The following is a 17,526-nucleotide window of genomic DNA, read 5'->3' as shown; positions in this document are numbered from 1 at the left end:
TGCTTCGCTTTTTGCCTTTTTTGTCTTTTTCGCTGGAATCGGAAGAGCTAGAAGAACTCTCAGAAGGAGAAGAAGAAGAGCTAGGTAATCCTTCAAACTGCACACGCTTCTTCTGCTTTCTTGCCGGGGCAAAAGTAGATTGACGACCCAAATAACCCGGGAAGCAAGTTCCTTTCTTTTGCTTTTTGTCGTGCTTTTCAATTTTGTTCTACGCGTGCATCAACCACCTCTTCTAATTCCTGCTCAATAAACATCCTTGGAGTAGGAGATTTCTTGAGTACTGGTTTGGGGGTGGTTTTGCTGCCACTGTGCATACACCTCGTCGAAGGAGGTCTGGGTCATAAATTTTGCAAATTTCGGGTCCTTCGCAAAATTTAACATCATCTTTCCTGCGGCGTCGATCAATCGTTGACGCTCCATCTCTTCAAGCTCCGCCAGAGTAGGCCGAGGCGGGCCGTACTCGTGTGAATCTTCTTTGTGATCTCCTCTCGCATCTCCAGATGCAGAGGAAGTCGATTGATCTCTGTCTGAAGCCATAAGTGCCGCGTAAAAAGGATCGGATTTCCGGGTAGAAGAGAGATCGGCCGTGCTCTGATACCACTGTAACAGACTTGGACACTCCAAGTCGAGAATCTACCACGACACCACAATAAATCACTTCAAAACAGTTCACAGTTCATAGTTCACAATGGATACGACACTGGCCTGGCGGAGTTCCGTGCCTAGAGATATTGGCCCCAAAGACTGGTGCCCCTTCGGTATTTCTTTTTGTATTAATCTGCAACTTAAAGTACAAGGGAGTGGTCGGGACTCACTCTCAGACTCTGCGTCCAGATGCTCTGAGAAGTGAGGGCACAAACCACTACTAAATAGGTTTACAAGGGATGCTAAAAGCAGAGCCCAAAAGCTTCAAAATCAAAAGCCCGTTCTCTCTCTCACAAGCTCTCTTGAGCAAATAAAGCAAAAGCTCTCTCTCACTCTTTCTCTTGCAAATTGCGTAGCCAGAAAAGTAGCCTAAAATCTGCCCACGCAAAATTGCCGTAAACTGTTGCCACGTCATCAGGCCGTACGGTCTTCCGCAGAATGCGCCGCAAAACGTAGGCGTCCGTACAGCAAACCACGTCAACATTTCTCGGTCTTCTGCAGAATGCAGAATGCGCCGCAAAACGCGGGCGTCTGTACAGCGGGCCACGTTAGCATTTCTCGGATCCGTATAGGGTAGCCACGTATCATTGCTGCCCGCCAAGGACTGTTCCATGCCAAGAGGGTGTGTGTGTGTACTGGGCAGCCACGCCACTAGTTTGTGACACTTGAAGGCCTGTAAGATGGCGTCCAGAGTTTGCTTTCCCATCTCACAACGAAAAAGCTAAAAGCATTCAATCCTATCGATTTGCACAAAGCGGGCTGGAAAGAGTGGCTGGAACTCTACCCAAGTTGTGGGTTGCGGTCGTAGTGTAACCCACCAAGAGTGGGCCTTCCCCTTTAGCATGAATGGAAGCTGCCCAAGACATCAAGCATCCGTAAAACGATGCATATCGAAGAAGGCGGTCCATTTCGCCAACCAGGAGACTATAGCGGTCTCTTTGCACTTTTTCGTTTCCCCTTTGAAGGGGTCGAGATAGAGCTGAAAAGGCAAGGTGCCCATGGTGTCTGGCAAAAACGGAATCTGTGCAGAGCGTAGCTCCACAAGTTGCCTCTGCATCTCTACTAGCTGCTGCCGCAGCATAGTAACGAGATATGTGTTGGAGGCAGACGGTGGGAAAGAGGAACTCTCGGGACGAAGCCCATGCGTGTGTGTAGAGTAGGGAGGAGAAAGAGGCGTTTCCTCCAAAGGTTGAAGCGTGCTAGTGGTGCCATTCTCGGAGAAGCATCGTGTGATGCCATGGCATTTAAATATGTAAGTGAATACGGGAGTATGTAGTAGAGGCTTGCTTGGGGAATACGCCCAAGAACGATAGTACAATAAGCGATACTAGGCAAGAGAGAGCGTAGGTGTAACAATGTCAATCTTTGTAAGTAACTTACGAGAAAATAATTATTTAATTAGTTGTGTGTACATCAGAATAGAACTAGCAGTTCTAGGGCCTCAAGTGCGCCTAAATGCAGGCCAGAGCACCTTAGAGGACCCTAGCAAAAAATACCATGAAGCCCTAGTGATTAGGAAATCGGGTCTTCAATAAAGGGTAAATAGTAGCCTAAGAATTTCAGGCTCAGAAAATCACGTGCCAGTGCGAGCACAGGAATGAGATGGGGTCCTTAGAACAGTCATCCTAGGGCCGGAATTATTTTTAATAAGGCCCTAGGATAAGCTAATTAAATTAAGTTTAACTATTTGTGCCCGAACCAAATGGCCGGACAAGTGCGAACAGTGGTGAAGGAGGAGTGCCGGTACAGCATTGTGTCGGGGAGCAGCTGGCATTTTCATAAGTAGCATTCATGTGTGTGGTTGTGAGGTAATTGCACATTTCATTAATGGCCTACGAATGTTCAAAGTCAAAAGTTGAATGGTTTTCAAGTTATGAAGTAAGTGTGCCAAGTGGCACACTTACCCATGCAAAGTGACTCTCTCTTTCTCTCTCACCCTCCCTCATCTCCTAGCGCCCCCTCTCTGGCTGGCTATATAAGAGCAGCCTCCCCCCCTTGTCACAGGTTGGCAATGCTCCTACCCTCCCTAATGTGAGCGTGCTCTACGCGATGGAGCCCTCCATCGAAGCTTTAGAGAAGCCCCTTGCGACATATGTTGTAGCCTCGTGCTCCCATTGTCTAGAACAAGGGCTCTTACAACCATAGCCACCTATTGGTGAAGATTCGTCGCGAGAAGTTGCAGCAGGCACTCTCTCCGTAGAGTGTGGTGGCTGTAAGTTCTCTGTTTTCAGCCCCTAATCACCTCAATTAGGGATGTTTTCAACAGATCACTCATAGAATTTCACTCCTCTCTACTTATCCTATGCCTACGCAAGGTTTGGTGCGATTTTATCGTGAAGAAGGCCTCCGTTTTGGTATAGGAGCGCACACAGGTAAGAATTTCAGGTTATGTGCAGAAAATTACAGCAATCATATGTGCGTGCATTTTGCTTGTTTCTCTGTTGAGTTTGATGCATGAATGATTGTGCATGAAGGGCAACACATAGCGGAAGATAGACTCTCTAGTGTGAGAGCTTCTGACAAGCTGTTTGGAAGATAGACTCTCCTCATTAGAGCTTCCAACGAGACTTGTAGAAGAGGTGAAGTCCTCTTAGTAGAAAGAGAGTGGAAAACACTCTCTCAGTCAGTAGTCAAAGCAAAACAAATAAAGAATAGAGGACGGGTGATGCCTCGTTCCTCTGCTTGTAAAGATTCTCCCTTAGTAATAAAGATATTCTCTTTATGGGGGGGGGACCAACCCATCTCCTGTCCATAATGAGTCTAAACACGGAAAGAAGGAGCATTATAAGAAGAAACATTGTAAGCAGAAAAGGTCGTATGTCCAACCCATCTCCTGTCCATAAGGAGATGGAGAGACCAGTCCGACACATTCCGTATGTGCCTAGATTATAGATCTCTAAACAAGATCACAGTCAAGAATCGATTCCCATCCCTCGGATTGATGACATTCTTGATAAGTTACAAGGAGCATGTTTCTCTAGACTTGAAGAGTGGATATCATCAAATCCGCATTGCTCCTCAGGATGTGCATAGGACTTCATTTAGAACAACCTTAGGGTTATATGAATTCTTGGTGATGCCTTTTGGACTCACTAATGCACCAACAACATTCAACAGAATGATGGACAAAATCTTCCATTCATATAGAAGATTTACAGGAGTCTTCTTCGATGATGTCTTAATCTTCTCATAGATGGAAGAAGAACACTGCAAACATCTTGCAAGTGTTTATAAAGAATTACGCAAACACAAATTATTTGTGAATGCTAAGAAGAGTGAGTTCTTCTTAAAAGAAATTCACTATTTGGGCCGTATAATATCTCACAATCAGGTGAGAATGGATCTTGATAAGATTCAAGCAGTCGTAGAATGGCCTACACCAAATTTAGTACATGACGTACAAAGTTTTTTGGGTCTCTGTACCTATAATTGGTGTTTCATTCGATCTTTTGCCGCCATAGCGGGTCCTCTCCATGATTTGACAAAGGAGTGGATTCCATTCCATTGGGGATCTGGACAAAACCAAGCTTTTGAAAAAACTCAAGTATCTACTCAATCACGGATTTGTCCTCACCGTCCCCGATCTTCGCAAACCTTTTGAAGTGTACTGCGATGCATCTAGAGATTGTGTAGGAGCAGTTTTGAACCAAGAGGGTCACGCCATAGCTTATGAAAGCCGACGCCTTAAAGATGCAGAATTGCATGCTTTCATATATGAGAAAGAGCTAATGGCAGGAATTCATGCACTTTCTATCTAGAAACATTATCTTTCAGGAGCTGATTTTATAGTTAAAACAGATCATCAAAGTCTTCGCTACTTTCTCACACAGAGAAAGTTATTAGAAAAGCAAATGAGATGGGCAAACCTTCCTTTTGTTGTTTCATTTTCAGATTTTACAAACTTCAAGAACAAAGAATGCAGTGGTTGATGCCCTCTCCAGGCGTCCAAAGATCAATGCGTTGACAACTCTTTATCATGAGGAACTAGAATCTCTTAGTGAGATGTATCCTCAAGATCCCAACTTTGCTACAATTTGGGTAGATCTTCAAGCTGGTCATTCAAGGTCACCTTACTCCATTAGAGATAACACACTCTATCATCAACAAGCTATATGCATAGCTCAACCCCTATGACAGAAGGTGATGGATGAAGCACATAATTCTCCCTATGCAGGCCATCGGGGAATTCTAAAAAGTGAAAAATGACAAACATAAAGTTTATGGCAAGCTTCAGCCACTCCCTGTGCCAGACACGCCATGTGAAAGTATTGCCATGGACTTTATTACCTTCCTAAATCAAAGAATGGAAATGATGCAATCTGGACTATTATAGACAAATTCAGTAAGCAAGCATATTTCCTTCCAGTTACAAAAATGATCAAAGCTGTTGTTGGATGCTCTTGCTCGGTATGAGGGGAGTTATATTTGGAGTTTAAAAAAAATAAAATATTATCACTCACAATTGTGAGTTCTGCTAAAAAAAGAAAAAAAAAAAGAAACGATTAGAGCTGATCGTATGGCTAGAATCTTTCTAGCTCAGATTTTTAAACATCATGGAGTGCCAAAAACTATTGTCAGCAATAGAGATCCTCGCATGACTAGTTTATTTTGGCAAGCACTATTCGAGAATTTGGGAACTAAGCTTGATTTTATGTAAGCTTATCATCCTCAAACAGATGGTCAAAGCAAAATCGCTAATGTCACCGCTCTAGACCTTCTCAAGTGCTATGTTTCGGAAAGACAATCCGAATGGGAACAATACTTACCATTAGTTGAGTTTGCATATAATAATACCATACATTCCTCCATTGGTAAAGCTCCTTTTGAAATTATCTATGGGAAGCCACTTTTACTTAGAAAACAACTTTGCTGTAGACAAATTTGTACGCGATATTGATACGACCTATAAACAAGTAAAACAAGCAATTTTTTGCACTCAAGAGCAGCAGAAGAGAAAAGCAGACAAGCACAAAAGAAACCTCAAAGTTGAAAAAGGACAATATGTTCTGCTTAAGTTTGAGAAAGCTCGATTGAAAAAGCGAGTCGGAAAAGGGAAAGTTGTTAAACTTTCCTATAGATTTTACGGCCCTTTCAAACAGCCCTTTCAAAATTATAGATAAAGTCAATGAAGTGACTTTTAGATTGGATTTGTCTTCTCATTGGCGCATGCATAATGCTTTTCAAGTAAGTCTCCTCTGACCATATGTTGGTTCTCTTTCAGTGGCTCTAGTTCAAGAAGATCCTCCAGAAGTCGAAGAGACTAAGGAAATCCTTCAAGCAGAACATATAATAACCACTCAGAGAGACACCTAAAGTCCGGGAGACTACACCGAAAGTATTTAGTTAAGTTTAAAGATTACACCCTTTTAGATGCAAAGTAGATGATTGAGTTAGATCTCAAGGATTACCTAGACATTCTGCACAGTTATGTTGACGCTCTACAGTTGAGGTCAACTGTTTAGAACCAAGAGGGATGTAACAATGTCAGTCTTTGTAAGTAACTTACCAAAAAATAATTACTTAATTAGTTATGTGCACATTAGAGTAGAACTAGCAGTTCTAGGGTCTCAGGTGCGCCTAAATGCAGCCAGAGCACCTTAGAGGGACCCTAGCAGAAAATACCTTGAAGCCCTAGTGATTGGGAAATCGGGTCTTCAATAAGGGGTAAACAATAGCCTAAGAATTTCAGGCTTAGAAAATTGCGCGTGCCGGTGCGAGCACAGGAATGAGATGGGGTCCTTAGAACAATGATCTTAGGGCTGGAATAATTTTTAATAAGGCCCTAGGATAAGCTAATTAAATTAAGTTTTAACTATTTGTGCCTGGACCAAATGGCCGGACAAGTTCGAACAGGTGGTGCATGAGGAGTGCTAGTACATGCCGGGGAGCAGCTAACTTTTTCATAAGTAGCATTCCTGTGTGCGGTTGTGAGGTAATTGCACATTTCATTAATGACCTAGGAACTTTTAAAGTCAAAATGTCATGTGACACATCCAACCGTCTGTGTCCGTGGACAAGCTACTTCGTGACAAGGGTTCAGTTCAGTCAAGTCAGTCTAGAATAGGAAGTGATCTAGCACTTTTGTGAGTCTGTTCGCAGACCGTGCATGTCCAGTAGATTAGATGCATATCCTCTGGTTGCACACAGCATGACCATCAGATTTCCATCAGACCCATCAGGAGCATTTTTACAGTGCATAGACCTATTTTCCCTATTTTTGACATTTTTCACTTATTATTTTTAAGCGACTTTTGTTGGAAACTAGGTAGGGTAATTTTGCTAAGATAATATATAAGCAAACCAGAGCTAGCACTTTCTGGAGAAGAGGCAGCAGGAGCACCTTGCTCAACAGGCACCTTCTCTGCAAGACCCCCCACCATGGCCTAGCGTTTTTGCAACACAGCATCAAAGCTAGCGTTTTTGCAAGACAGATCAGCCTTGGCGTTTTTGCATTGCAGAGCAGCTTCGGCATTAGCAGACACAGCAGAACCACTTCACGACAGCAGATCAGCCCTAGCGTTAGTTTTTACAGTGCATAGACCTATTTTCCCTATTTTTGACATTTTTCACTTATTGTTTTTAAGCGACTTTTGTTGGAAACTAGGTAGGGTAATTTTGCTAAGATAATATATAAGCAAACCAGAGCTAGCACTTTCTGGAGAAGAGGCAGCAGGAGCACCTTGCTCAACAGGCACCTTCTCAGCAGGACCCCCCACCATGGCCTAGCGTTTTTGCAACACAGCATCAAAGCTAGCGTTTTTGCAAGACAGATCAGCCTTGGCGTTTTTGCATTGCAGAGCAGCTTCGGCATTAGCAGACACAGCAGAACCACTTCACGACAGCAGATCAGCCCTAGCGTTAGTAGATTTCCCCTAGCAGTAGAATTCAGCCCTAGCGTTTTTGGTTGCAGATCAGCCGTGGCGTTTTGCAGTTCCATCGCGACAAGATCCACAGTAGCATCAGCGTTTTCAGTTTTCAGCAGTCAGACGACGCAGAACAAGTCCCGAACCTCACAAATCTCACCTTTCCGCAGTAAATCCTCGCCGCACGGTCAGATCCCGCGAAGTTTGCAGTTTCAGCCCGGAAAACGCAGATTTCAGCATCTGCGTTTTCAGCACGTCATCATCGTACCGTCGTCACCGACATCGTCACTGACATAGAGTCAGAATTCAGCAGATAAAGATTTGCAGATTTCAGCCCTTAGCATTCTCAGATTTCAGCCGTCTCATTGTCGTCCTCATCGTCGTTGACATCGTCGGCAAGTCCAAGCATTGTAGAGATTTGTGCAATCATAAGTAGATTGCTCTCGCCATAGAGAGTGGGGCCTTCGGATGAGGGTTTGACAACATTCTGGTGTCGTATTCTCTTCTCTCTCTATCTCCCAGTCTCAGCACCTTCATTCACGGTGTTCATCCACTTTGTTTGTGTCCATTGCACTCTCTCACTAAAGGAACGGAAGGCTCTTCCTTCCGTAAGTAAAAGGAACCCTTGAGACCAGTTCGGAGCACTCATCTTGAGCAAAGTTCAACATTCACTCCGCTGCACCTTACACAAAAGTTGAATGGTTTTTAAATTATAAAGTAAGTGTGCCAAGTGGCACACTCACCCATGCAAAGTGACTCTCTTTCTCTCTCACCCTCCCTCATTTCCTAGCGCCCCCTCTCTGGCTGGCTATATAAGACCAGCCTCTCCCCCTCTTCACAGGTTGGCAATGCTCCTACCCCCTCTAATGTGAGCGTGCTCTACGCGATGGAGCCCTCCATTGAAGCTTGAGAGCAACCCCTTGCGACATATGTGGTAGCCCCATGCTTCCACTGTCTAAAACAAGGGCTCTTACAGCCATAGCCACCTTTTGGTGAAGACTCGTCGCGAGAAGTTGCAGCAGGCACTCTCTCCGTAGAGTGCGGTAGCTGTAAATTCTCTTTTTTCAGCCCCTGATCACCTCGATTAGGGCTGTTTTCAGTGGAGCACTCATAGAATTTCACTCCTCTCTACTTATCCTACTCCTACGCAAGGTTTGGTGCAATTCCATCGCGAAGAAGGCCTCCGTTTTGGCGTAGGAGCGCGCACAGGTAAGAATTTCAGGTTATGTGCAGAAAATTACAGCAATCATATGTGCGTGCATTTTGCTTGTTTCTCTGTTGAGTTTGATGCATGAATGATTGCGCATGAAGGGCAACACATAGTGGAAGATAGTGAGAGCTTCCGACAAGCTGTTTGGAAGATAGACTCTCTTAGTAAGAGCTTGACTTGCAGAAGAGGGGAAGTCCTCTTAGCAAAAAGAGAGTAGAAAACACTCTTTAGTCAGTAGTCAGAGCAAAACAAAGAAAGAATAGAGGACAGGTGATGCCCCAATCCTGTGCTTGTAAAGATTTTCCTTTAGTAATAAAGATATTCTCTCTATGGGGAGGGACCAGCCTACCTTCTGGTCCCCAATGATGTGTCTAGCTTCTCTCTCTGTCTCCCCTCAATTCTCTGGAGTACATGAATTGCATTTTAAAAATTAGTTTAGGCTTCTGTCTTTATTGTGACAGTAGGAGACGGGGCGAGAGGAAGGTGGGCCACGCGCGGAATAGAGCTGTCCAGCGCAGTGCCTGCGTAGTGCCGCTGTTTGTGCGCGCCGTAGAGGAGGGCACCGCCCTACATATCGATTGAGAGAGTGCCGTCCTAGTGATGCGGAGTGCCATTGTTCTAGCTAGCCGCATACGCCACGTGTACAGAACACCACCGCGCCAAGCATGCCGGTGTTCCCGTCGATCGTGACCATTATTTGCCAAATATAAAGTTGAAACAAAGTGCTCCTCTCTTTCCTCACTACAAAGCATACTCCAAAATGAACAAGACACTCTCACCGTGATGTGCCTACGGAGGGTGTTTCCATGTCCTCAGAGTGGCATCTCTCGAGGACACCTCAAGCACACACAACTTTCGGAGAAGCTAAAAAAACATACCAAGTATCCATGTGACTGCCACTAACAATCAACATTCCACACACGGAAATCTGTGTGAGAAAAAAAACCTCACCAGATTTTCACCACCGTGTGGCATGTGCTCGCTAGTAGCGTCCCCATACCACCCTATACGAGAGTTGAAAAAGCCTGTCAAGTTGGGCCATCATGGTCCCATGAGCTCTAGTGGTTTTGTGCACATCGTCGTGCCGTGCATACGAGCAAGAAGTGGCTTTGATACCAATGTTAGTCCCTTTCCGGATCCATTCTGCACACATGACATGACACAAGCCAAACTCACACATAGACAAGCATAGTGATCGGACATCAGGCTCACCTCCCAACCAATACGGGCTCACCCTGAGCCTACAACCAAGGGGGCTAGCCTCTGCCACAAGGGCCGGTGTCCCATACCACCAAGCCCACACCAATACGGTTGTGTGGGTAGAGCTACCAAGGGCCTAGAGTCCAAGTGTGGTGATCACACAAGATGTCTCACAAATGAGGCTCAAGTCCTATTTATAGGACTTCATAACTAAAGGGCCAGGTTCACACTGGCTGGACATATTGCAGACGCGGCGTGCCCATCTTGATGGCTGGGGACGTCACACACACACACACACACACACACACACACACACACACACACACACAGAGGACACGAAATGGTGGAGTTCCGTTCCTAGATGCACTGGCCCCAAAGACTAGTGCCCCTTCTGGTATTCCTTTATTGATTGTTGATCACAAAGGTACAACTCGCTGAGGGTCCTGCTCTCCTCCGAGAGAGGCTCGTATAAACGGTACAAGGGATGCCCAAAAGTAGAGCCCTTGATGCAATGAAGTGGGCTATGAATTGTGGAGAACATGCTGTTGGGAACCTTGGGATCTTGAAAGGCTTTTTCCCATGTATGCCATTTCTTTTTCTGTGAAGAGACAGCTTCTGTTCATGGTTAGGAAGTACTTCTGTTGTAAGTGATTCATTGTTCTGTTATGTGTGATCTAATTTTCTGCATTGCTATCATAGTTTCATTTATCCTTATATGTCTCTACAAATCAACAAGAAGTGCCATCTTTTGTGTGTATGTGGTTCAAGGGCCTCCCAAATTCACGCAGAAGCTCTAGTAATTGTAGAATAGTAATTCTCCTTCTTTCCCATTGCCTATACTTAAGTTTTCTATATGATGCGATGAAGTGGGGTTTGAATTCTGGAGAATGTGCTGTTTGGAACCTTGGGATCTTGAAAGGCTTTTTGCCAAAGTGGGGTGTGTGAAGAAATTTTGTTTGCTTTCAGACATGGATACCATATGTACAAAGGAGCACCAACAAAGAAACACCTGATTCAACCACGAATGGTATGGATAAAAGGATCCCTTTTTTTTGGTTGGAATTGAAGGCATTTCATTCCCCACCCCCCCCCCCCCCCCCCCCCCCCCCCCCCAACACCAAAACACACGCACACGCACTATCTCCCCGTCAATGACAAGTGGGGTTCATTTACAGACAGACTCTTGTATACCATAAGAGGCTTGCCCCTCACTCAAATAAGGTCTATTCGAAGAAATACTCCACATATGGGATGGCAATACATTATCATTGTGCTTACAAGTGGTATGCCTAATTTCATTCAACAATTGCGTTTCATGTTCATGTACACATGTAAGATTTGGAAGTTTTCCTGTTCAGGACTGGCATTTCCACCTCTATACTTTCACAATGGTGGCATCAAGGAGTTTTTGGTGACATTGAAGGAACATGTTCATATGGTTAGGTAAGGCTAAGTAGCAACTTCAAGAAAATGATATCGTCGATAATTCATCCTTGTACAAGATGTTCTGCGAGTAACATTATAAGAGAGTGGATGCTGAGCAGTGCCCTGCTGTTCACTTTTGTATTAATTTACATAGCATATTGTATGACATTATGTACAGTCTTCGTTTATCTCATTTACAATCACTGAGGTAGGAGCTTTTATGCAACAGCCTATGCTCGAGTTAAGGTTTTTCAACACAGGTTTTTCACTGTGTTGAAAAATCGCAATCTTGATTTACCGCAAATATTCAGATCTTTATTGTTTAATGCTCAAGGAGTTTTTCAGCAAATGAGTTTTGTAATGCAGGTCTGTGGATGATGCCAACTTATTTTTAGTAAATGATATCGGCCAGGATCCGCTTCAGGTAAAAGTCACTTGTCTTGTTAAGATCAGGTTGCATTTGGTTTTTTCACTTGTCTGACCTGATTCCTTTGTGTACATTTTAGAGTTGAGTGTTATGGCAGAAATAAAAGAATGTTCAAATCATTTAATCTATTTTCCCTCCTTTTTAAGCTTGCAAACAAGCTGCTTCTTGTCTGCTTGGTTGGTTTTGGGTTTGGGTAAATTTCTTTCCATTTTTGTTTGTTTTTGTGCTAATTCTTTCGATCTTTTGTGGGGCATATCCCCTATCAACTACCTCATTTTTGTGCTAATTTTTTCGATTTAATGCTTCTTTTAGTGCTAGGCTTCACTATGGCTGAGTCTGCCTTTGAACTCCGGAGTCAGGACAGGAACTCAGTACGTTGAACTTTGTGTTGATGTATGCTCATGTGTGTGTGTCCGTGTGGTGTCCGTGTGGTGTGTGTTGTGTGTTGTGTTTGGGAGCATATGTTAGTACCTAGTTGTACACCCACTGTTGGGCACTGACGACGTTAGTGGGGATGTCGTGGTATTTAGTCAATACTATGCAGGATGGAGCTGATGGTTATATTGTCTTGTGGGTGACTACCATGGGTCTATACCTTGCCCTTTCCCTCAAGGGTGTAGCAGATTCCCTCTCGGCATGATTCCTCAGCCTTACTTTTCTGTCCTCCTCTAGCAGTCCTTCAGTGGTCACCTTGAGAAAGTGGACCGAGCTTCTGTGAGGAGACCTCCTCCTGGGTGTTCCTGATTTGTGACTTTTGGCCGCCTCTTTCTTGTTGAACATCTACTGCAATGTCCGTGGATTACTCCTTGTGGCCTTTTTACCCCTATTGTCGTCTTCAGCCCTTCGTTTCTGTGGTTATCAATATATTTGACTGCCTTTTAGCTACAGCTGGTGGGATACTACCTGTTCAGTTGCCTAACTTTCAGATGCTAGGAGTCCTCTTCATCTTTCATTCATTAGGTTCTAGGGCACTAACCCTCTTTAGGAAAAAATTCTTCCGTGGCTTTTTCAGCTCTTCACCTACAGCCTCTGGCCATTTTTCATTTGTGCTAGTTTTCACACTTTTCTAGTTTTTTGGCTTTTGCTTATGGCTTAGTATTAAGTTTCACAGTTTTCTTGTTTTTTGGCTTTTAGCTGGTTCAGTGCCTCGTGGCCAATTCTAGAGTATCGCCTTTAAAATTCTGCTGGGAGTAGTTTTCATCTTTCCTTAGTGCTCTGTTTAGGAGAGGTTATTGTTAGCCTAAAATTGACGGGTTTGCTCTAAATAAGATTATCCTAATCCTATTGGCCTACTAGATCTAGCTAGCCAATCTCCAAAGGCTACCTTTTGTATATACAGGCTCAGTTTTACCCATGAAGAACATACTAGCCACTCGCTCTCAGAGTCTGAGCTAGCATTCATTGTAATTCCTTCTATTTATGGGCATTGTTATTTGAATCTTTCATCAATTCTGAGATGGTATCAGAGCAGCTATGTAGACTTTATAGGCATTGTTATTCGAATCTTTCATCAATTCTGAGATGGTATCAGAGCAGGCTATGCATGATGGAGCTGATGGTTATATTGTCTTGTGGGTGACTACCATGGGTCTATACCTTGCACTTTCCTTCAAGGGTGAATCTTGGCTTATCCTGGATTCATCTCGGTATAATATATTTTATTCACATCATTTTTGTTATTACTTCATTTAAACTTGGGATATTATCCGCAGAACCAGTAAGGCAGTTCTTCCACAAATAGCTCCTATCATAGTTACCGGGGAACGTCCCCTAGCCCCCGTTCCGGCGTTCCGGGGGGCAGTTCCCTTCCCGAACGTTCCGAAACGTCCCGGAATGTCTGACATTCCGGGTGGCCAATGCAAACCGGAACGGCCGTTCCGGAACGTTCCGAAACGCCCCCTGACCGTTCCGGAATGCCCTTGGAACGGCCAATGGCTACAAACAAATTTGGCAAAAATTGAAAAAATTGAAGTAAATGTTTGGGCTTCTTTTGAAAGTGTGCAAGGCCTCAAGGACTCATAAAATGCACCCCCCTTCCCCTTTCTCTTCACAAGCTAATCCTCAAGGCTCAAGCTCTCTCTCTCTCACTCTCAAGATCTCTCCCTCTCAAGACTCACTCTCTCAAGGCTCAAGGCTTCAAGCCTTCAAGCTCTCTTCCTCTCCCTCCCACTCTCTCAAATCTCTCCCTCTCTCTCTCTCTCTCTCTCTCTCTCTCTCTCTTCATCTAGTCATAGCAAGGTTGAATGGTCTTCAAAACGAGTTTTTTGTGAGTATTAGAGTCAAAGCACTCTAATACTCCTTGTATTTAAACACAAGGAGCTAAAAATTGCACTATTTGGGTGTTTTTTATACCTCCCGTTCCGCAACGTTCCCGTTCCGGACCCCTAGCCGTTCCCTCGTTCCGCGGGGATCCCGTTGCCGTTCCCGTTCCGCGTTCCGGGTAACTATGGCTCCTATAGCCAATGAGATGGCTTATTACGATTACAGATGGTTTTGATGTTGGAATATTTTAAGAATTATTATCTCTTAATAGCTTTTTAAGAGCTTTAACTTATTAAAGACTCATTTTTAAGGCCTTATGGCTATTTAAAAAAGGGACAATTTACTTCTATGGAGCATTGAGGCTACAGGAGAGCCCATTCTTCACACACAACACCTTGACCATTGCTTCAAGCCCTCCCCATGGCAACTCTCTCTCTCTCTCTCTCTCTCTTGGATTTGATTCAACTAAGACACTAGGAGAACATGGACAATGCCCAACACAAGAGCTTGGCACGAAGATGGCTTTCTACAGAGAACATCTTCTCCAGCTCACAGAGGATGGATATATGATCAGACCTGCCTTTATGGACACTCATTTATCCCATGGGCTACGATGTGTTACTGGTCAGATGCGCACGTCATTGAACAACTAGAGATCGAGACTGGCAGATTTAGGAGAATACCAACAGAGGCCAGGATTTGCCAGTTGTGTCACATAGAGCAAGAGACAAAGTTACATCATAGATGTCCTTGTCCGGTGTACGATGAGATACGAGGCTGTTTTCAGTGTCTATTCAGAGAGGGCTTTGGACTATGGCTAGAGTCGCGAGATATCGGGATGAGAGATGCCTCGGCCCTTGGGTAGTCTTTGCTAGAGTTGCGCAGACATAGTGAGTCTTTTGAGGAGATAAGATAATGGGAGACATTTGGAGAGGGAAATCATTGACTTCTTTAGAGCAGAGACTCAACAGTCAGATGAGCAAATTTCAAAGTCCACCTATACCAGAGGTATATTGACTGACATAGCCATTGAGCTTGGGAGAGCTAGACGCCCATGTTTACGAGGGCCACCACGACATGGATGGAGGCTCCATCAAAGGATCAAGACTATTCTAGCACGGCATGGTAGACTTCTAGTATCACTATTTACCAGCGTGGACATTGATGATACTCTTCAATGATTGATGCAGTACATCCTCGGACAGCACCCGATGCCGAACATCCTCGGACACTGATGTTCATTTTAGGTTTTGTTTTACTTCACATGTACCTTAAGTAGCAAGGGACTTCTAGGTCTTCCCTCAATGATTTCGAAGGGTGCCTTCCCTGTAGTAGTATGGACAATGTTGTACGCATACTCTACAAGAGGTAGGTACTTCTCCCATTGTGAGCGTTGGTCTACTTCCGTGACATAGGTCTTGAGTAGATCTAGAATCGTAAGGCTAGCTATCTCACTTTGGCCATCCGCTTGTGGATGATAGGCCGAAGAGAAATTTTGCGTTGTACCTAGATTCTCAAAGAGACCCTTCCAGAAGTTACTGGTCATTCGAGGATCTCTATCCGACACTATTGATGTTGGCAAGCCATGGTGCTGGGTTGAGAAAAATGAGGTAGCACTGGCTCTTGTTGGTCTTGGTCTATCAGACAATTTTTTCTGTCATTTGGATCTTACCAAGACCGCAAAGGAAGTCTGAGCATCACTCAAAATAACCTTTGATGATAATATCAAAAATTCAAAGTTCTCTTAAAATGTATCTTCACAGTCTTACTAATTTGTTCTATGATACTCTTGAGAAACACGCAAGAGGTGCTAAGTCTTCTGTTTTAGCAATTGGGTACTTTAAAGTGTCCTCAAGATGACGGCGACAAGAAGGCTGTACTCCATAATAGTCTTGCAAAGGAGGAATTTTTTTTCGAAATCGTCATTGCTTTTAAGTTAAGTCGAGAGCTGTAGTATGAAGAAATGATTGCCATCCTCATGGAACATGGTAGGAGGGTCACCACCACACTCGAGCAAGACTTCACCACAAATGCCTTCTTTACGAAAGATTAAAAAAAGTGCATTTTTTGCAAATGGCTAGGTCACTGTAATGGGACGGCACCACATCATACTTACTTGGAACGGGGAACGGCAACGGGCATGAAATGCCATTTCATATTACGGATGCTTATGTTTGAAAACGGAATGGGGATTAAGAACGAGAAGTTGGAATGGGAATGACGAATGGAGAGTAGAAAATGGTCATTCCCTGTAACTATGCACCACATGCGAACTGAAAAGAACAGATACTCTAGACACTTCAAAACAATTGAACTGAGAGAGAGGTACTTCACGTGAGACACGGTGTGCTGGAGTTCCACCCCTTGAGTGCACTGGCCGCAAACTATGGCACCCCTTTTGGTATTTCTTTATATTGTTTCAACACGGTACAACACTCGAAGCTCTTCCTTGCATCTCCCATGGGGTAGAATGCCAGAGAGTGAGCCTTTGTACATATTTAAAGCCCCCTAGCCATCCAAAAGCAGTTTACATGAAAAGCATCAAGTCTAAAAGTATCTGGTCGCGAAAGCATGCTCCAAAAACAGCCAGCGCAATTTACGGAGCTCCGTATAACTGCCATGTTAGCATATTAGCAAAAAACGTGGACGTCCGAACAACAGCCTGCCACGTTTCCTTCTTTATGCAAATTGGTTGTATTGCTTTATTGATTTATTTAGGCCTCGTCGGATGGGGTTTGTCGGGGATTAGGATTTTTAACAATTTTTAATTTTAACCCTATTTGTTATTAGGGCCTCTCGGCGAGAATCTGTAAGTTGGTGAATCCTTTTGCTTCTGTTGCTTCTGCTAGGGTTTAGACTCCTCAGTTAGGGTTAGTGAAACCGGCCTGTTCAATCCAAAAAGGGCGGTAGACTTTACTTTAAACCTTGATTTAGCTTTCACCCATTATTAGTCGTCTAATTGTACCTGTACTTTCAAGACACAACAAAGGGGAGAGGGATACAGGCTGCTAGATTGCACCTGTATGAGTAGACGGACACCAGATTGGCCCCTAACTTAGGCGCCCCTTTCGGTATTTCTTTATTGTTCAAAAGAGGGAATAAACGCTGTGGTTCCCTACAAGCTGCCCCGCACAAACTCGGCTGAATTTCCACTGTTCCAGCCTGATTTCGGCAGCATAACTGTACTAGAACCCTTCACAGTCAGTATTCCCACGCATTGGCCGACTTTCCCGACGCATACGGGCACTTTGCAAAACCTGGCGAGAATCTGCAGCACGCTGAATTCTCTGTTTTCAGCCCTGAAAATGCTCCAGATCGCCTGTACAGCGGTCCCCTTGCGTCCCCGAACCTCCTGGGGGTATTAGGGTCCGTTTAGGGCCAAAACCCTAAACCTGCAAAAATACACAGCAGGCTGTAATTCACTGTTTCGGGCTCCGTTCTGCGTGCCGGTCGCATCCCTAGCAAGTCCTCGAGCTCCCGCACCTGTAGGGCTA

At 44.3% G+C, this 17,526-nt stretch overlaps 1 protein-coding gene across 1 annotated transcript in view; it reads left to right on the top strand.

Moving 5' to 3' along the window:
- Positions 1–17,526, top strand: part of LOC147440535 (uncharacterized) — a 96,147-nt gene that overhangs the window by 24,388 nt on the left and 54,233 nt on the right. Inside the window, exons 3-6 of the mRNA XM_086530253.1 lie at positions 10,885–10,945; positions 11,094–11,201; positions 11,277–11,361; positions 11,710–11,767. Of these exons, the coding sequence (XP_086386379.1) occupies positions 10,885–10,945; positions 11,094–11,201; positions 11,277–11,361; positions 11,710–11,767 (312 nt within the window). The remainder of the gene's footprint in view (positions 1–10,884; positions 10,946–11,093; positions 11,202–11,276; positions 11,362–11,709; positions 11,768–17,526) is intronic.

The sequence above is a fragment of the Adiantum capillus-veneris genome, chromosome 15, assembly GCF_014529385.1.
Source record: "Adiantum capillus-veneris isolate H3 chromosome 15, ASM1452938v2, whole genome shotgun sequence".
In the NCBI taxonomy this organism is placed as follows: Eukaryota; Viridiplantae; Streptophyta; class Polypodiopsida; order Polypodiales; family Pteridaceae; genus Adiantum; species Adiantum capillus-veneris.
Note: the sequence above shows the minus strand (reverse complement) of the source record. Positions and strands in the feature narration are given on the sequence as shown.